Source organism: Silene latifolia, chromosome 3 (genome assembly GCF_048544455.1).
Source record: "Silene latifolia isolate original U9 population chromosome 3, ASM4854445v1, whole genome shotgun sequence".
NCBI classification, from domain to species: domain Eukaryota; kingdom Viridiplantae; phylum Streptophyta; class Magnoliopsida; order Caryophyllales; family Caryophyllaceae; genus Silene; species Silene latifolia.
In genome coordinates, this window is record NC_133528.1 from 141,348,048 (window position 1) to 141,368,115 (window position 20,068).

Genomic DNA, 20,068 nt, shown 5'->3' on the forward strand with positions numbered 1-20,068 from the left:
ATGAGATATGGCAAGACATTAAAGGACATTAGGGAGATGCCACTTCCAAGCTTCGAAGACTTGATGGGAATGGAGAATAAGCTAATAAGGGAAGAAAGGTTATACGACCATGAACAGCTGGAAAAGGAATGGTCAGAGAGGGTAGGGCAGCTGAACACGGACCAATTACTTGTATATGAAGACGTCATAGAAGCAGTTAGTAGCGATAAAGGGGGCTTAATGTTTCTTTATGGACACGGAGGGACAGGGAAGACGTTCTTATATAGTACAATCTCGGCCAGTGCCGCGCGCAGTAACAAGATCGTATTAAACGTAGCGTCATCGGGTATATTTAATATTCTACATGTTAAATCCATCTCTGTTCCTATAGCTTTCGGATCAATTTTACGTACGGGTGAGGTCAGTAACAATAAACATAAAAAAATTAAAACCGATTAAGTAAAATATTTGAATCCGTGTTTGGCAACTTCAAATCTCGGGTATTCAATTTGCTTTTGCCAGGAGGAGGGAGGACTGCACACAGTAGATTTGAAATACCAATAGACTTATTTGAGAATTCAACATGTAACATCTCGCAGAAGAGCCAGCTTGCTGAACTCATACGAATGGCATCATTAATTATATGGGACGAGGCTCCTATGGACAACAGGTTTGCATTTGAAGCATTAGACAGGACTCTTAGGGATGTGATGGCGTTTCAGAACCCGGAAGCGGAGTGGAAGATTTTTGGAGGAAAAGTTGTACTACTCGGGGGCGATTTCCGACAGGTTCTTCCGATAATACCGAAAGGATCACGACAGGATGTTGTGCAAGCCTCGATCAGTAGATCAAGTCTGTGGAATGAGTGCAAGGTTTACACACTTAGAAAAAGCATGCGGGTAATAGAGGGGGAGGGGAGTGAGCAAAAACAGCAGAGGCATAGGTTGTTTAATGAATGGCTATTAGCTATGGGTGGAGGCAATCTCGAAGCAAGTGCAGAGGATAACGAGGAAGAGGCAACATGGATTAAGATACCAGAGCAGTATATCGGCAGCCTAGGGGAACTGGAGAAGGTAGTGGCTGAGATGTATCCTGACTTCGATTTCAAACATAACGATGAAAACTACCTCAGGGAGAGAGCTATACTTACCCCCTTAAATGAGACTGCGGACTTTATAAATAATTACATGGCTGGCCTTCTTCCAGGAGATGAAGTAACATACAGGAGTTGTGATGAAATTTGTTCTTCATCTACCGAATGCGAGGATCACTTCACATCGTACCCGACTGAGTATTTAAACAGTCTTGTACTGCAAGGCGTGCCCCATCATGAATTAAAGCTTAAAGTCGGAATGCCGGTTATGTTGCTTAGAAACATTAGTCCTGTACGAGGGTTATGTAATGGAACAAGACTTATTATCACTCGCCTAGGACAGTTCATAGTAGAAGGGAAAATAATTACAGGCTCAAAAGTAGGACACAGGGTTATGATTCCACGGATAGTGATGACGTCGTCGGACACAAAGATCCCTTTCGTGCTAAAGAGAAGACAATATCCGTTGCGACCATGTTATGCCATGACAATCAACAAAAGTCAAGGGCAATCACTAAACCATGTCGGAGTTTATCTGCCAAAGCCGGTTTCGATCCACGGCCAACTTTACGTGGCTGCGTCAAGAACGACTTCGCCAGAGGGATTGCGGTTCTATATTGACGATAGAGAACAAGTGTACAAGGGGCACACGAGAAATATTGTTTACAAGGAAGTTTTTAATAATTTAACAAATTAGGCGGAACAATTGTTCTTAATAAGGGATGTAACTAGATCTCCACTATAGTATGATAACTATTAGACAATTGTTATAGTTGTTTGTTTCACGAAAACAACAAACAATTTTAAGTGGTCACTTATAGACTTATGGTTAGCATGCTCTTGGGTTGTGGAGCTACATCGTGAATACGATAATAAAGTTTTGTGTTAATTAAACATTATGTATTAATTAAGAACGAATGTGTTTGGTTCAATACTAAACAAGCATAGTTGTATTTCATTTTATCATCCAACGTATTTAATATTATAAAAAAAACCCTTTGCAACGCACGGGCTTACAAACTAGTTACAGAATATTAGGAAGAGATTCCCGGGTAAGACACAGGCCCATTTGCATGATTTAACATGGTATCAGAGCCCATGGCTAAAGACCTGGGTATGATGATTAACTGGGCCATTGTGTGCCAGCTGGAGCCGAGGCTTTGTGTACCTCTTATTTGGCCCAGTCTGAGCTTGTTTGCAGTCGGAGAAAATTCTATCTGTTGATGGCTCCGGTCTGATTTAAAAGTGGGTCTCACATGTGTGGAGGGAGTGTGAAAAATCCCATATTATTCCACATGTGAGTGTCCTACATTGAAGGAGAAAGAGAGATTGTACCACTTTATAACCAAGGGGGTTAGTCCTCCTATTGTCAATTGGTTTTAGGATGTTTTTGTGTTGTTAAGTGGTCTGTCTCTCCTCCATTCGAGTAAGGCCCAGACCCATTTGCATGATTTAACAAGATGTTCTCTAATAATATTTATTAAATAGAGAGGATTATTGATTTGTGATGGGCTAGAACGAAAATTGGGGGATTATTCTAATGGGAATTATAGACCGATGGAGTATTAAATGTAGTTTCAATGTTGCTGGTCAGCTATCGATGGAGTATGCTCATCACTAGATGCTTTTTCAATTGAGAAACACACGAAGACAATGCAGCAGAATTTGGCAGCGGTATGTCATGCACACACATTGCTAACTTTAATGGTTCTTTGTTGCTGATAAGTTCCGTTATTGGACCTGAGCCGCACCCGTATAGAGGAGAGAGAGTCCGACTTATAAGTCTAAGAGCATCCACATTGAAGATGATGTATCATCCTCTTAGGACCGTCTCTCATCTAAGAAGATGTCCTCTTCAATGTGGAACTAATGTTATATGTTCTCTTAAAAAGAGGAAGAGGAACACTTCCTCTATTTTTAGAGGATATGCAACATTGACCCTTGTGCACACTACTCATCCATCATCTACCATGTGGCATATAATATATTTATTTTTTATTTTTTTTGGTAACAAAACACATAGGAGAGGATGATAAAAGGATCCTCTTTAATGTGCAAGGAGAAAATCATCCTCTTGGATGTGGATGCTCTAAGGAGGTTCCATTCCAAAAACCAATTGGCAATGGGTGGAGTAACTCCTTGGTTTATATGATAGACAACTCTCTTCTCTTTTTCCAATGTGGGATCTTGCGCTTTATCATGGGAGAGTTGTATCTTGACACTCCCCCTCACATGTGATGTCCCTATTCTGACAGATTGGACCTTTTTTAAGTCTTTTGTCCAACTGCAATTTTTCTGGCCCAGTTTTTCTTTTTCTATTTTTCATGCTCAGGTCTTTGTTTTAGTTTTTTTTTCGACCATGGGCTCTGATACCATGGGCCTAATGATAGTCGGCCCTCATGGGCTTAATATCCTAATAGTTGCCTTTTGTGGTGTGGGATTTTTTTGATACACTGGTTTTATTCTTAAATCATATACGTGCAGTAAATCGTGGTGCCAGAAAAAGGAGGCAGGAGCAGTGAGGGTAGGGATGGGTAAAATTATAAAATTCGTATGTGAAAAAGCACCCCCATGACGAAAATAGCATCTCAACATGAATCGACCAATTGTTACCTCAAACCAAAGGCACAACCAAAATTATGCCACTCTATGTTCCTAGTAGAAAAATATTTGCTTAATATAATTTGTTGTTAGATTGGTTATGATTGAATGAAAAAATTAATACTCCGTGTAGCTTTTGAATCGTGCGTGCTTTTGTTCCTCTTTAAGAACTTTAGGGATGAAACCATCTCCTCAATGAGCGCGGCCCAGACCCATGTGTGAAGTTGGACTCCCGAAAAGATTTAGGGTTGGCTAAAGTCAAACCATTTCAAGACTAGTATGCCGCCAAAAATCTGATTTTATGGTGTAATGGTGCTATAATCCTAGCATCTGACTCCTAATATGTACTTTAAACATGCTGTTATTATTAAAAGTGTCATTTATTGATTTATCTTCCTTTCTTATCTTCAGGTCGATTTCTTGCAATACAGGTATTACTGTTAACTTTAGAAAAGCTTCACTCAAAAAGTGCAATAATAGAAGTTTTGGGTAGTTTTCGTTGCTGTCAAAAGGGCACAAATAAAAGTCTAAAACGGCTGAATTGGAAAAGCCCCTCATCTTGGAGCATTGGTACAATGATACCCATGTTCAAGGGTCTCCGCAAATATTCATGCCGAGAAATGAGAATGGAAGAATGAGACGTGTTCCACATAATAAACATAAACAACCAGCAAGTCACGGGCAAATCAAAATAAGCACAGAAATGGTCATTTTCACAAATCTACAAAAGAGCTGACTCTGACTCAATTACACAGATGGTAAGACCAGCCGCAAAGCTAAAATTTGACAACTCCGACTGAGCATATTACATTTACAAACTAGTACTTCGTATCAAGTTACACTACGTTTAGACGACATTAAACTCCTACTGTCATTTATGTTCCATAACAGATTTACAATGTCAACAGTCCAATCCTGACAAACAAAAACCTTTGGAGCAAATCATTAGGATGACCAGCTTGACGAGCATAGTTTGTTGCAACGACAAGTGCAAGCCCATGGATACTATTATTTCAGATAGTTAATTTTCTCCCTTCAAAAATGTCGTTATTGGATTATCACATAATCCAAATCACGAGGAAAGGGATTTTTTCCCAAGGATGGCGGATTATTCCGCGGGTTTTCATGGCGAACTTGGGCATGAGTCTCGGCTTCATGCTGGAACATCTTCACCAACTCTTCAAGCTCCAACTTCCTCACCTCTACCTGTTCTTCAGAGACAGGTCGCTTCAGCCCCAGGTAAACTAAACCAACCACAATTAGAATGACCCCCAGCAAGATTAGGAGTCCTGAAAACAGTCCAAACGCATATGGCGTGTTCTGAGTACCAGGGATTCCATCCACATTGATCCCAAACAGCCCGATTATGATAGATAAAACAAGCCCACATCCACCAAAAACGGTTAAGTTGTGTGTAACTCGAAGACTTCGGTCCTAAAATGACAGAGAGCAAAGGAATATGAGACGCTGGAAGTCATCTTTAGTTGCCTTAAAACTCCAACTGCAACGAACCTTAAGGGTTTGCTTAGCTTGGGGTAATTGTTAGAGAGAAATGAGCAAAAAACGAAATATGATGTGGCAGTGGTGGATAGAGAAAGAGAATGAAAGGGTAATAATTACCCCACATAAGGATAGTAGTTATCCACCTCTTCCTTAGGGCAATGCATCACCCTCATAATGTATTTTTCCAATTCTCAAGACCCTTTCATCACCACTTCCTCCGTTCCTTGTTTATTTTGTCCTTCATTACCCTGTGACAATTCTCAGATTTTTTTTTTCCCGGCTCTATATAAAAGGAGTATACACCCTATGTGTCACCCAGTTGTTTTTCCCTCGTTTATTCTGCATTGTAACTATGTGCACCCATCCATTTTAGACTCTAACTATTACTATATATAACCCTTATCCGTTTGCGTGTGCTTGCAAAATTAACTATCCAAAAGAAAACGTAAAAAGGTGAAGGAGACAGAGAGAAAAAGGTATCAAGACCATCAAATTGATAGGGGATATCTTGGAATGATAAACAACAACATTCCACCCTACCAACCTTAAAAATAAAGGAGGAAAGATAAGGCATAAAGCAAACTGCAATACAAGGAACAACTCACTGGAATCACGTATCAACATGTACAAACCTGCAGCCAAGCGCGAATGTTACTCTGCATAACATCTTGAATAGTAAACAAGCGACCACGTACTGCTTCTTGTTCATCAATCATATCCCTTGTGCTCTTCCTTACACTTTCTAGTAAAATTCTAGCTGCATTGCCTCGTAAATGTTGAAGAAGCTCAAATATGATCTCCTCCCTTGCATGGAGTGACCACTTTACTCTAATGACCTACATAAAAAATAAAAATAAAAATAAAAAATAAATAATTAAAAAAACGACATGGTGTTATAAATTGAAGACGAAACCTAACTTGATTGACAATTAGTCTCATTGTAGACGGGTATATCCGTCTAAAGATGTAGACAGGTCAAATAATCTCATTTTTGCATGAATAGTAACCCCCACCCACTTCTTGTTTGTCTTATTATGTAAGTGGTCATATATTTGATCCGTCTACAACTTTAGACGGATAGTGTCCGTCTAAAGTGAGATTTTGTGATTCAAGAATAGTTATATAAACAAGGAATTTTTTCATAAAAAGGAAAAAAGGTTGAGACATGCAATAGTTTATATATACAAAATGACGTATGCTTGCAAAACAAAATAAGTACTTACATTTATTCAAACAATCATTTGAGGACTTCAGACGTTTAGTAAAAAATCTTAGGGGGAATAGAGGGAAAATGTTCCCTATGAATCTATGATGCCTTGATGTTTGACTCGTTAAAATTTGTTGAGCTAAATTTTAGCAAATTTCATTTCAGTCACATGACATTCAATTATTCAAATATCATCCCACTTTGGTCACCCAGAGTCCCATGTCTCAGTCTCAGAAGTCAGAATTATGTGACCAATTTGCCTAATTTTAGACGTATAATCAAGCTGAAGCAATTCAGACAAACTAACCATATTGAATGTAGAAAAGAGCATTGCAAATGGAATGGTTTGGGCAATGACTTTATAATAAGAGACGGAGAGACCGTGGAAGTTACAGTATAGGACTATAGGTATGATTCAAACGGAGATCCCGAGGGGTTTGCAGTTACTTTTTATAAAAATCCAGGGACTTCTAAAACCCCTCCCGTGTAAGCTAAATATCCCAATCCAAAGTCCAAACAACCGTAACCAAATACGAAAAACCTCAGTTAATATGAGTTTAAATGGCTAAAATTTTATTTCAGCTAGAATGCTAGGTTATCTAGTCCAATTTTCTCAGCTCGAACTACATTAATACCAAAAGTAGGCTTATCCAAGGGTCAGACAACACACACACACACACAAAAAAAAAAAAAAAAAAAAAAAAAAAAAAAAAAAACAGCAATAGATTCTATTCTTTGAAACAAAGTGTATCCAAAAATAGCAGGAGCAGATGAGCAACAGTTGCCTAATATCACTACAAAGGGCCAATGAATTCTATACACTTGCTTTTTGGGCACTATTCATGTGTGAGGAGAATCTCCGATACAACTAATATATAACATAAAAAATAGTCATGTGAGATCTTGTTGAAATTGTCTTACCGAGTAGATTATGAATATCAAATTTTTATAATTTTTAGTAATATGTAACTAATGATATGAATAAGAGAAAACAAGCATTGATATACGTATATAAAGCAAATGTATAGAATTCATTAGAATGGAGGAAGTATAGAATTCCAATATCACAAAACTGCAATGAGGTGCTCAATCGAAGAATGTGATACAAAATGAACCAACTAGTATACTTTTAATAACAAAAGCCTTGGACAGTAGGTGATTTAACTGATTTCACAAAATCCTACAATATATCATTGTACCTCATACTTTCAATAAAAGTTTGCCTCCCTAACCCCCGAGCCATTAAAATTGATTTGAAACATCATAACCTAAACCGGGGCATGTGCATATTCTACCTAAAAGAAAAGGCAGACAACAACAAACAGCATTACCCCACCTCAATGGCTCCCGCACATTGCGGGGTAAGGGAGGTTGGGTGTACGCAGCCTCACCCTTGTGTTAAGGCTGTTTCCGAATCACCTAAGATGAAAATTGGGTCAAGAACAGCATCGAAAGACTGCTATTTCACAAGAGAGAGAAGCGAAGTCACTTTAGTGAGCCATTTTGATTTATTTCATCATAATCCAGAACCACGGAGTGAAAATTTGGAAATATGGAAAGGCTTTGGGGAGACTTTTCAACTTAAAGATTTGAAAATAACCCAGGACCTACAATCCTCACACGTCCTAGTGTAGGACCATCTCACCCTCAATGTTTTTTCCGTATAACTGTAAAGTTTTTTTATAAAAGAACATCACCATGCTCCTCATGATTAAGAAACATAATAAAGAACTTGCTGATGCACCACATTAATCTTAAAATAGCAACATTAGTTCAAAAACACTTTCTTTCTTTTAGAGGAAACCAGCTAAAACTTTTTGCCAACCAATAAGATATTTTTCAGCTATATAATTTGAAAAAGATTATAATTCAATTTTATAAACAAAAGGTCATCCTGCAGTTAAAAAGCAAGCACAAATTCGAAAAAGCTCTGTAACAGATGGGTCTGGAAGTTGAATAAAGCAAATCCTAAGTCACAAGCAATACGACTTGATTAAATTTTTTATAAGGAAGATGGGACTTAAATGTCATTTAATAAAAAGATAAACTGTTTAACACTACTTCACAAAAAGACCACTTTGCAAACTGCTACTTTTAAATCAATTTCTTGTAAAACGCTTCATTTTAAATAAAAAATTAGGTGTCACACTACCAAAACGCGTTTTCAGACCAAAAAAAGTCGATTATCCGACATTCACGACTGAATTTGATTTAAAGAGTAGAAGAGAAAGTCATGTGCCTGATAATTGACTTTTTTTGCCTAAATACGTGTTTTGGTAGTGTTACAGATAATTTTCTATTTAAACGGGAGTATATTGCAAGAAATAGATTTAGAGCTAACGCTATGCAAAGGTCTATTTGTAAGGTGCTGTCAAACAATTGATCACATAATTGATCTTAATTAAATACTCCGTAAGTAGTAACTGGTAATAAGGCATGTTACCTGTCTCGAAAGTTTTTTAACTTCTCGATTAAGAATGACAGCAAAAAGATGCATATCTTCATGATTCCTCCTACTCATTCATCCAAACCATTGTATTAGATGTCAATATAGAACCATCACTTATGGCCAGCAAAAAAAGACTAACATAGCCTGCTTGGTAAACCTTCTATATTCTATTTAAACTCTCCACCGTGCCATGCCTGATAGGTACTAATGTTGGGTACTCCATTTACTATACTTTAGGAAATTCAGATATGGTCAAGAACATACCGTGACCAACATATTGACATAGAGGATACTCCATTAAATTGTCTAAACAGACCTTCAATAAAAATAGAGTAAATTATTAGAAGTAATGATGCTTCTTGTTTTGGGTTTACTTGCAGCTCCGTTAAACAAATACTCTAGTCATTAATATCTCCACTCTAAAAGTTCCAGACACTTCATCTGCTAGTCAATATGTTATTCTGGTACGATTTACATGATTTAAAAAAATGTAAGGCCAAAATGGAGAATTCCTTTTGAATCAAACATTAATCCCCTTGAAATCAGGCCTAGGAAAATTACAATGTTAGTTTTGGATTTTTAATAATGGGAAAGGAGAATTACTTCTTAAGTCCTTCGAACTCATTTATGAAACGATGATAATATGATTTAAAGTAATGAAGTTTTATGGGTTTAACTTTTAAGCAGGGTTGCCGAATGCGCTCCAACCCCTAGCGAATCGCGAATCGATACGATCGTATCGATTCGTAATTCGTTAGCGTATCAGTTCGCCCTAATACGGTAAGAATTCGCTCAGATAGAGCGAACTGGAATACTGTGCGAAAACAAGGAAAACTGAGAAAAAAAGTTAAGTAATGATACTTACATTTTGATATGGTGGAAAATGGAAATGATTCAAAGTAAAATTGAGATGAAGGACGAGGATCAAAGAAGAAGATGAAGCTGTTTGGTCACCATTGATGAAGGACGAGTATGGAGGATCAAGGAAGAAGATGAAGGCTCAAGGCTGTTTGATTTGGGAAGGAGATGAAGAAGTCTATGGGAATTGGGAACTCGGTAGAAAAGTCTTGTTTTGGGAACTGGGAAGATTTTTTGTTTTATTGATATTTTATTGGTGTGATTGGAAGTTGGAACACTGAATAGTCTCTTTAACATTTTACACAATTATTTATTGGAAACAGATTTTTGACTTTTGCCGTTACTTTTATATTTTCCATCATGAATATTCAAAAAATTATGTTTAGAATTTATATTGCTGGAAAAAAAAATGGATTACTCACCGTATAATACGCTCAACGTATTAGTGAATTATATTATTTTTAATACGCTCAACGTATCGGATACGCTCAATAGAGCGAATCGCGAATTCGTATTACGAATTCGTATCGAGCGTATTACGTATTCGGCAACCCTGCTTTTAAGATAGAGGTTAAGGGTATAAACATGGGTGGTTCTTATTTTTTGTGTCAAGTAGAACAAGCTTTAGAGTTTAGTGAAATAAAAACCAATATCTCATTGCATTGTCTTTCTTAATCTCTTGTCACACAATATTGTAGCACAACCGAGTTCAAGGAAAGTACGGTACTATATCTATGAGTATTTCAAATCTTTCCTATGTCAAGGGATTTTAATTCGCCTGGAGGGTCCATTGTCCCTTCCTTCAACTCCCCCAGCTCCATTTACTAATCACACAAGAAGATTGTACCCTTCCTTTCTCTCCCTTCCCTTCCCGTCAAAATCTGTCCAGCCATTCCTCAAACAAAACAAAACAAAAAAAAAAAAAAATCTGCCCATCCAAACAAAAGGTAATGGTCTGACCTTAAACGTGTCATTCATGATTTAAGAGGCGAATGACACTAAAACTGTGACTACTTGGACATTTCTTGTTTCAATAAAATTTGTTTAATTTGAATTGATTTAGGAGAGGTTAGTGGGATAATTTTATGGGGCAACTTATTTATGTTTTTGAAATAGTGATCTTGTATTATACTTAGGGTTTTTCTGACAAATACTACCTTATATATTTAGGGGTCTTTACAAAACAACTACCTTTAACTTATTTTGTTTTGTTTTATGCTATCATATGTCTTCAATTTTTTTCGTCAAACACTACCAAAGTGACTATTCCGCATTTCCACCAAAAACGTTTTAAGTTTCCGGCGTTCATTTGACTTTCTTCATTTTTCTCACAGAAGTAACAAACTTCTTTTTTCTACCAAAATTACAGGACTTCCCTATCTTACCCTATTGATTTGCCCAACATAAGGTTCAATACTATCTTGCACCAAAAAGTAAAATTGGTTTACGCTGAGGTAATGTCGTAATATTGACCAAAAGTGATCAAAATCACTCATTTGGTAGGTTTCGGCAACAAAATAGAAAACGTAAGGTAACAGAAAAAATTGAAGGTGGTTGTTTTGCAAAGACCCCTAAATATATGGAGTATCCGACAAAAAACCCACTTGCCCTGGTTGTTTAATGTATTGTATTTTTCATGCATTTAATCTTTCATTTTATTAGTCTGAATGAACCTAGTTTTAGTGCTCCAAAAACACCCATAACGCGTATCATGACACGTTGACCGCAACCGAGTGCCTAAATTTAGTAGATAGAGCACGACACTAAGATAACTGGGTCAGAGAGTTACTCTATGTTACTTGTACAAAATAAAACGATTATCTAAAATTATTGAGATACCTATTAACGAACATCAGTTCTGCTTCATCAGCAGCTCCAAATATTGATTTCCTAAAGAATCTGCATAACAAGAAAGAAATAAAAAATTGAGCCAATCTAGGAAACCATATTGCAACATACGTAAATTAAAAATGAACTGATGTACGAGACAAATATCACAAAGTAAATAATTGTCCCATAACACTACAACAGTTAAAAGTTTTAGGAGACTGAGTAGTAATATAAATTACTGGATATTCTGACCTGTTCGATTACTTGTATGATAAATTTAGTAAAAAATTAATTGGTTTATAACACATGAGATATGAATGTAGTGAACCAAATATCTACTTTGGTCATAAGAGGGTGTTGGTATTTTCCTGCATATTTTCTCGAAACAGTCACTCCCATAATTTACTTCTTCCAACTAGTCAATGTTTTTTTCCGTTGCACCTTTTCCTTTTGGATAAGAACGCATTCAGCCCTTCAAAGCCAGACCCTTGTTCTAGCATACAAATACTAGAGGAAAAGAATATTGCTATGGCAACTAAAGAGGAATTAACATACTCCCTCGGTATGTTCAATAGATTCTTTGAGTTTCCTTTTTGGGTCTGTATGTATGGTCAACATAACATAAGTACCTTTAAAAGTCACATGCATGCGAGATGCTAAAAATCCACACCAAGAAACTAATGTGAAGAATCTGATGAATAAGAGGGAGTATATCATAAATAACAAAAAGAAACTCCTGAAAAAAAAAAAAAAAAAAAGATGCTATCAACTATGGTTTTTCTCAAAGAGTGGTTCATGAGACTGGCACAAAATTCAAAACAAAAAGGTGAAAGCTTTAGTCTCCGCCCTTACGGAAGGGTACTGACAACTGCCTGAAGTGCTGAAAAGGACAGCAATCCAGGAGAAAGCTTCACTTGGACGAAGAGTGAGAAAGATTCATATGGTTATTGAAGATGAGACGAAGCACTCAAGTGAGTTTGAGTGAACTTATAAGAAAATGAGCTTGTCTTCCAACAAAATTTAAAGGCTACTCCCTCCATTTCACTTAATTAGCCACATTGTCGAAATTCTCCTCACATGAAAGAAAGAGAATGGGGCTAATTGAATAAATTGGAGACTCGACTGCAAGTGTCCAATGCGATGTGTAAAAAAGGGCGCCTAAAATGAAGTGTCTAATCATGACAGAACAACTGTCATATCGATACACGAACGAAACCAAGCAGAGTGAAGTGTTGAAATGTGTAATAACATAATTTGAAGGGTATTTAAGGTACTTGCACACAACTCCTCAAAACAGAGTAGTCAAATTAGCAAATCATAATTAGAAGGCTGACTAACTAAGAGAAGCGAGAGAAGTGCCATATCTACATGTTAATATGATCAAATATTTTAGAAAGGCTGATTTAAGATACAAGAAAAGGTACATACCTACATGCTGATATGAATATACAAGCATGTCATAGCTAAAAAACGGCAGAACTGGATCAAATACTTCATGTTCAAACAAAGGATAGTGTGCTTACAAAGATATTGCTCAATCTCCTGTACATGTCCAATGTCAAGGCACAACGCAAAAGTCTTTTATAACACTGTATGAAGTATTTGATAGGAAGGTGGAACTATGAAAGAAACAGCACAGCAGAAGTACTCTTGCTCGCTAAACCAGGATTTTTAATTTTGGAAGCAATTGAGACAGGGACCAATGGAGGCAATGGAAGTAGCTCGCAATCACATAAAAAAAGGGAAGGAAGGTGGAGAACTCTGTTGGAAGAAGCGAGAAAGCTGGGGCATAACGGAAAAGAGCAGATGGTCGGGACTTCGGGCCTATGTAGCTAAGTGTGAATTTGTACCTCCATAATAAATCAATTACAGTATTCAAGGACACAAAGATCATAAAGCATCTTACGTTCGGCAGGAAGCAAAAAAAAAAAAAAAAAAAAAAAACTATACAGGACAAAAAAAAACTCTCAATAAAGACGGGGAAAATGTGCCATAACACTACAATACAGTGGGAATTCGTTTGAACCAGTTGTTTCCCATCCAATGGTCGAGAACCTCTGAAGCACCAGAATAATGTCGATGAGTTTGAAAATTGCGTCCAATACCAAGGGGGACAAATAATTAAGTCTTCTTTTTTACGTAGTAGATGGCTGTGCCTTAATATCTGAATGGTCATTGGGAACTTACTTCTCATTTATTACAGGGGAAAAGGTAGAACTAAATAACTACCCAATGATAATGTGCGTCAAAATGTTTCGCTCTGGCAAACTTATTACTCTTTTCTAATCAACAACACCAAAACGGTTCCCTGCCCTATCCAAAACACAAAATGAGAATTCTAAAAAGAGAACCTGAATTTTATACAAGCACCGACATATCATCCCATCAAGCAACATTGTGAAGAAAAGGGTACACAAGCACTTTTGGCATTACCTATCATCCCATCGAGCAAGACGGCAAACTAAATGCGCAATGACTTCATGAGCGGTTCTTGGTGAATTATAAACACCTCCAGCAAGAAGCTCCTAAGTAAAACAATTTAAATTGACTCAAACAATAAGATAAAATGCACAAAAAAGAGATAGCATAAAAATCCAAAGCAATATTCATAAAAAAAGACAGACCTGAACTTCCATTACACCCAAAACATTTATGTTTGATGCAGATCCTTTAATATGCATTGCTGTCACCAAGAAATTTTGTGCTTGCCAAGAACGCAGTACAACAGGAATATCATTTTCCTTATCTAATGGATCGCCAGCCGATTGTCCCAAAAGCTCAAACAATAGCCCTCCAGCAACCCTCACTGGAACCTAAACAAGAGATGAACAGATAGTCATGAACATGACTTTTAATGCTCGCCAACATTAATTCCAGAAACATAAATATCATAGTAACCAACATTAGAGCACCAGCAACGTTACCAAATTTGATATGAGTAAGTAACATATGCTCTTAATGAGTGTTTTATGACTGTCCACAACAAGTTATTTCATTTTCTACCCCACCATATAAGATTTGTTAAGTCGTTTGGTAAGAAATTCGTGTTAATTTTATAGGTTAATAAAAAATACTGCTACTCACATACGGTGATTTATTTAAGATCTTACAAAGAAACAGATAAATGACTTGTTAACGAGTTCAGGGTGTACATCATTTTGTGAAATTCTTGGGAGGAAAAAAATTTAGACCCAACTTGTAATTTTCTTTTAAATCTGATAGCGGAAGAAGCACCAAAAAAACCACAGCCTACTATTTCGTTAACCAATAAGGCGACAATCAATAAGCGATTTTCTCTGTGAACCATTCAAACACCAATAAGGCTCTTGATCACTTATCAGTTGAGTTCTGTATTCTGAGTTGTAGTAGCAAAAAAACCACAAACACAGAATAAATAGACCCCAGACTAACGCCTTGTTTGAATACCAAAAATGGAGGGAAAGGGAGGGGAGGGGGAAAGAGGGAAGGGAAAGGGAGGGGAGGGGAGGGAAGGAAAGGGGAGGTGGAATGGTGGGAGAGAGTTTCCCTCCAAATCTTTCCTATGTTAGAGGGTAAATATTTTGGCTTGGAGGAGGGAAATGGAGGGATCCATTATCCCTTCCCTCCAAATCCCTCCACTCCCTTTTTGTTATCCAAACAATGGAAATCGCCTCCCTCCAAATCCCTCCCCTTCTTTTCCTTCCAAATCAGTCTATCCAAAGTTCCAAACAAGGCCTAAGGGTGTAACCAAAGTCAATTAACAAGTTCTATCAATCGGCCGATAAAACCCACCCACTATCACTCTAGCATTTCTTCTTAGTTTCTTTTGTTTGTTGTTTAGCTGAAGAAAGTAACCAAATCTTATGATCACTTTCTTAAGGGCAGCTAACTATCCTTTCGTAACCAAAACCCCTAAAGAATTCCTGTAACTAGAATTACAAATAGATGAAAACTACAGCATTAACTTGCAAAAAAAGGAATTACCACCTCATAAAGAAGGAACTTCATCCGTTCACTAATTAAACGACTCTCATCTATGAGAGCAATGCTGACAGCAGGATGTAACCATTGAGCACTGCTAAGCCATGACACGGCATGTGGATGGCTTGCATCAACATGGCACCACCATACAGGACCAGCAGGTCGCTCCCAATATGGAGCAGCCAATTCTGCTACTGTAACATCATCCTCCTTATCTGAGAACTCAAACTGCATAGAGCTGCACGCAACATCTACTTGTACTTGTTGAACAAGTTCAGAAATTCTCTTCCATCCAATTGGTACCCAACGATTCTCATGGAGCTGGTCAATTTGATGAGCTAGGTTTTCCTCACGATCAACTAAAGGAGACACATGATCAGGTCCTAAACCCATTAGGTATAGAGACTCTGGGTTATCTACCCCATTTTGAACATGTGCATCCGTATCTCTGTATGCAAACGTTTGCTTCTCCAAATCATCAGGTTCCAAGTTTTGAGTGGGTGGGGATTTTGTTGCAGCCTTCACTTTCTGTACTTTACGCCGACATCGCACATACTCGAAAGCACAAATGAGTCCTTCTGTCCACAAATCCAACCCAGGTATGGCGTCTTTATGATTAGCTTGTTTTGACATTTCCATCTGTGGCAAGTTATTCCTCCTGGGATTTGAGTGATCTTTGCTGCTGCCACTCATTTTTGTTTCTGAACAAATGCAGCACAAGTCATATGCCAAAGGCAGTCTCAATGTCTTAGGTAATTGTATGTACTTCCCAAGAAACTGGAAACAGGCAAAAAACGTCTAAAGGATCTTCTCGCAGCATAAAAAAGCTTCCCTTCTGGAACATCCTCACTTGGTCCCGTTCTTGCAGTAGCCCAAATCTTGGAAGCTTGCTATATAGTACCATCAAAATAGTTACAAAAACAAAATTGTACACTTGCACATATACCAGAATCAGTAGCAAGGATGATAAAGAGAACAGGGACAACACACGCTATACGGCAAGAATAACCATTTAGAAGGAATAATAAAATCAGCAAGAGTGATCAACCCATAAGTTTAACTCAAAAATAATCACTAGTAGAAAAAGTGACATTGACATCGGGTTTTTAGGTCAATTTACATCGGTTTTGGGCGATGTTTCTGGGGGCGTTATTTATAGGATTTAGAACAATAACATCGATGTTAATAGCATATAATTACATCGGTTTCTTTCTAGAACCGATGTTAATAGCCTCTAATTTACATCGGTTTTGGTGCAGAACCAATGTAAATATCACCTTATATACATCATTTATTAACTAAAACAGATGTTAATAGGTATTTTTTTACATCATTTATTAACTAAAACTGATGTTAATTGCTATTTTTTAAAATTAAAAAAAAAAATTACAATTTGAGGCGTTTCTCAACGCCTCAAGAGTTGGAATCAATTAAGAAAAATTACATTTCCAAAGCCGATAATTTATAAATACTCCAAAATTATAAATATACACGTGTTTTGAACATAAATAATTAGATATACACATAAAAAGATATCTGTAGTAGTCTTACTAAATAATGATAGTAACATACAAAATGTCATAAAAAAACTAACAAAATAGTTTAATACTCCTCGTTTATTCCTTATATCTGAGCTCCTTCTAACTAACATTGCGTCACCCTTTCAGCTTGGAAAGGCTCACAGTTCATCATCAGTATCAACTATCAACACATACACATCTGTGCACAACAACACCTGTATACCCAGTTCATCCAAGTAAAATAGATAGTATGCAAAGATTAGGGAAGGATACAAATTGAAACAGCATTTATTTTCACAGCATTTATTTTCTCCTAGCATTATTTTTGAGGAAAAAAAGATAAGGGAAGGATACAAACGGAAACATTAAACAAAAAACTAAAATTTCATCAAGACTAGGAGAATGTAAAGCTTTATATCCCACGAGTTGAAAAGCATAACTGAAGAACCAGAAGACAAAGAAGCAAGTGACAAAACCTAAAGTCAGTCATGTCTGTTCTCCTTCTTGTGACTCCAGGGTAAATGCACCATAGATAACAAGCAGACTCCATATTTTAAAGATATCACGAGTCAATTAATTGATGGAAATGCATACGCGCAGTAGAAACAAAGAACACATCCTGATTCTCTCCTTGTTCTGCACAAAGAAAGACCAAAAGAAGCAGCAGGATGTAAATCATCGTCTTAATTTTACAATACTGTAGTTCAACAGAAAACAATGTCATTGTGTAGTCAATTATAGAAACTAACGGTCAGCAAATAGTATGTCCGACAAACAGTGAAACAACAAAACAACCGTTGCAATACAATAAGCAAACAAAAAGCAAGCCTGTTTGAAGAAGTTGGCCATCTAACCTATCTCATACTCTAAAGCTTGAAGCATCATCTCAGTCTGACAAAAACAAAAACAAAACAAAACAAAAAAAAAGGCCAACCCCAAATTAAGTTAAAAACAGACTTAAGTGTGAGAGCAAAGCAGTGATTAAACAAGTATCTACACTCTACAGCTAGTTATCATTTATCCATCAATGTAAGACCAACTTCAAAGAATAAATCTCAGCAGGCCTCAAGAACCAAAGACATTCATTTACGAGTAGATTAACACCTACCTTATCAATTGATTTTTGTTATGGAGATGCCTGAATAATTACTCGTATTTAAACCAACTCCGTTCCAATCATTTGTTTACCTTTATTTAAAATATCATCACAAAAAATGACTGTTCGTAAAAGATTAAAAAGTGGCTCAGAAAAGTTGCATTATCTGCTCAATGAAGAACTGTTTACAATAGCCTTCTCATACAAGAGATGTCAGAAATAAGTTTAAGCACAGGATCATCTTCGCCATATATAATAAAAACAATTTAATTTGCGAAATCAAAATAAAAATACTTGCAAATTGAATTAATGAGGTCATCAGATAGGAGCAAAAGACTAATTTCTCTATCTTAATCATAAAATCATAATAACTATGCGTTATTATCTCGTCATACGACCTCTATTTTGTAAGTTGCCATTGATAGATTTATCGAGAACATCTTATCACAGCATCCATTCTAACAAATACTTTACTCGATCTTATCATAGAATGTTTTGCAAACCTAGAAACTTGAACTAGTCAATGCAAGGACTACAAGGATCCAAATGAAGAACCAGATAGCTTAACAAAGGAGATATTTCCTGAAGATAATTAGTAAATGCCCATAAATGGATATGAAAGTTCCATTGATCTTAAACCACTGTTAACCTCAAGAATATCTAACTATAGTCAAACTTAGTTCCATATAAATCTTCTCACCATTGTGCCCCATCTAGACTAGCAATTATTTGTCACAAATGTAGTATCACAATGTAGTGAACTTCAAAAGTCACAAATTAGGCTCACTTTATATTCCAAATGGAAAGTAACGCCAATCTAATTGCCTAAGTAAGTGAACAATCCCGAATAGTAAAAACACCACAGGAACTCCCATCATCACCCTTAATCCCTTATACTAAAAGAATACCCTTATACTAAAAGAATAAGAGTTTCTTAAAATTTTCCCGCCTAAATAACTTGTTATAAATAGGGTTTATTATATTATATCATATCTACAAGACTACAACTGGGCCATACTATTCTATTGTATAGATAATTTTATCCCGTTTAAAATGGGTACAATATTTTTCAATTTGTATCAACATCTTGATACGATTTTTTTATCTAAAAGTAAATTTCATAATTAAATTACAAATGGAGTTACTACAACGGTAAAATTGTTAAGTTATCTAATATTTCCATCTAAAAACCGTGCATTCGCGCGGGATCTATTCTAGTACCCATGAATCAAGCCTCGTTCAATGTTCATTCATAAACACACAGGAGAACAATACTAAAAAGGTCGACATATATCCAGTAAAACCCTAATTGAACAATACAAATACATACGACGGCTGTTTAAATATAATAAGCATTTGAGACCAAACACTACAATCCCTCTCAATTTGTCATTCCTTAAAACCCTAATTGAACAATCAAAATATAATCAACCTAACACCATGACATTTTGAGTCAACTAATTCAAAACTAAACGCAATTGATTGATTATTAGTATAAGATGAACAATTAAGGTAAAAAATGATGAATAAGTGAGATAATAATCGACCTTGGCTATACGCTTCTCGATCTCTTGAAGGACATGTTGAGGAGGAGAAGCTACAGCGATGATGGTGTGGTGGCCGGCCTGGTGTGAAGAGGAAGGCGACTGTGGTGGTCGAGGGTGGTAGACACTGTGACGGTGGAGGGTTGTGCTTGAGGGTTTTTGGGAGAAACTAAGGGTTTCTGTCAGAATTAAGGAAATGAGTCACTGACTAATGAGGCAACTGAAGATACTTGTGAACCATGGAAGGAGCCACGCGAAGGTCATTCTGGAAAGCAACTGCCTTGCTGTAATTGAAGCTTTAAAAAAGGATTTTAAGAAGCAGCATTTTCTCCTTAGTTCTAGACGATATCTTAGCTTTACGGTCTGCTTTTGTTTCTATTTTTTTGGTCACATACTGGTCGTATGAACAATAGTGTGGGTCATGCGTT

General features: G+C 36.7%; 2 protein-coding genes and 3 non-coding genes across 11 annotated transcripts; 1 reads left to right on the top strand and 4 right to left on the bottom strand.

The window, feature by feature from the left end:
- On the top strand, positions 1 to 1,769 carry LOC141649810 (uncharacterized). Its single transcript, XM_074458487.1, has 2 exons — positions 1 to 399; positions 579 to 1,769. The coding sequence occupies exons 1-2, from the start codon at positions 1 to 3 to the stop codon at positions 1,767 to 1,769; spliced, it is 1,590 nt and encodes a 529-aa protein (XP_074314588.1).
- A 2,564-nt stretch (positions 1,770 to 4,333) lies between these two features.
- On the bottom strand, positions 4,334 to 20,011 carry LOC141648199 (uncharacterized). Of its 7 annotated transcripts, none has more exons than XR_012545949.1 (10): positions 19,644 to 19,923; positions 17,595 to 17,636; positions 15,487 to 16,370; positions 14,145 to 14,333; positions 13,954 to 14,045; positions 11,530 to 11,589; positions 8,827 to 8,896; positions 7,720 to 7,802; positions 5,809 to 6,012; positions 4,334 to 5,107 (listed from the first exon to the last, which is right to left on the bottom strand). XR_012545949.1 is itself a non-coding variant. In XM_074456703.1 (10 exons), exons 4-10 carry the CDS (start codon positions 16,171 to 16,173, stop codon positions 4,721 to 4,723), a joined length of 1,689 nt encoding a protein of 562 aa, XP_074312804.1. In that variant the 5' UTR covers positions 16,174 to 16,370; positions 17,595 to 17,636; positions 17,855 to 17,891; positions 19,644 to 19,902; the 3' UTR covers positions 4,334 to 4,720. The 7 variants fall into 7 exon arrangements, 5 of the variants coding, with proteins under 5 accessions (XP_074312804.1, XP_074312801.1, XP_074312803.1 ...); XM_074456703.1 differs by lacking the exon at positions 7,720 to 7,802 and adding an exon at positions 17,855 to 17,891 and having other exon boundaries at positions 19,644 to 19,902; XR_012545948.1 differs by having other exon boundaries at positions 15,487 to 17,636; positions 19,644 to 20,011.
- On the bottom strand, positions 18,017 to 18,140 carry LOC141650395 (small nucleolar RNA snoR77). Its single transcript, XR_012546433.1, has one exon. It is a non-coding gene; the product is annotated as a small nucleolar RNA snoR77 (small nucleolar RNA).
- On the bottom strand, positions 18,242 to 18,344 carry LOC141650383 (small nucleolar RNA snoR1). Its single transcript, XR_012546421.1, has one exon. It is a non-coding gene; the product is annotated as a small nucleolar RNA snoR1 (small nucleolar RNA).
- LOC141650382 (small nucleolar RNA snR60/Z15/Z230/Z193/J17) lies at positions 18,407 to 18,498 on the bottom strand. The gene has a single exon (XR_012546420.1). It is a non-coding gene; the product is annotated as a small nucleolar RNA snR60/Z15/Z230/Z193/J17 (small nucleolar RNA).
- Positions 20,012 to 20,068: the final 57 nt, after the last annotated feature.

What these genes read in the sequence shown, in the direction of transcription:
- LOC141648199 (XM_074456698.1), bottom strand. Translation starts at nt 16,173, where the DNA reads ATGAGTGGCAGCAGCAAAGATCACTCAAATCCCAGGAGGAATAACTTG. An exon ending in TGAAGTTCCTTCTTTATGAG is followed by an intron (nt 14,334 to 15,486) that starts GTGGTAATTCCT and finishes TCTCTTGTTTAG; the next exon opens with GTTCCAGTGAGGGTTGCTGG. An exon ending in CTTGCTCGATGGGATGATAG is followed by an intron (nt 11,590 to 13,953) that starts GTAATGCCAAAA and finishes CTTGTTATGCAG; the next exon opens with ATTCTTTAGGAAATCAATAT.
- LOC141649810 (XM_074458487.1), top strand. Translation starts at nt 1, where the DNA reads ATGAGATATGGCAAGACATTAAAGGACATTAGGGAGATGCCACTTCCA. An exon ending in CAATTTTACGTACGGGTGAG is followed by an intron (nt 400 to 578) that starts GTCAGTAACAAT and finishes AACATCTCGCAG; the next exon opens with AAGAGCCAGCTTGCTGAACT.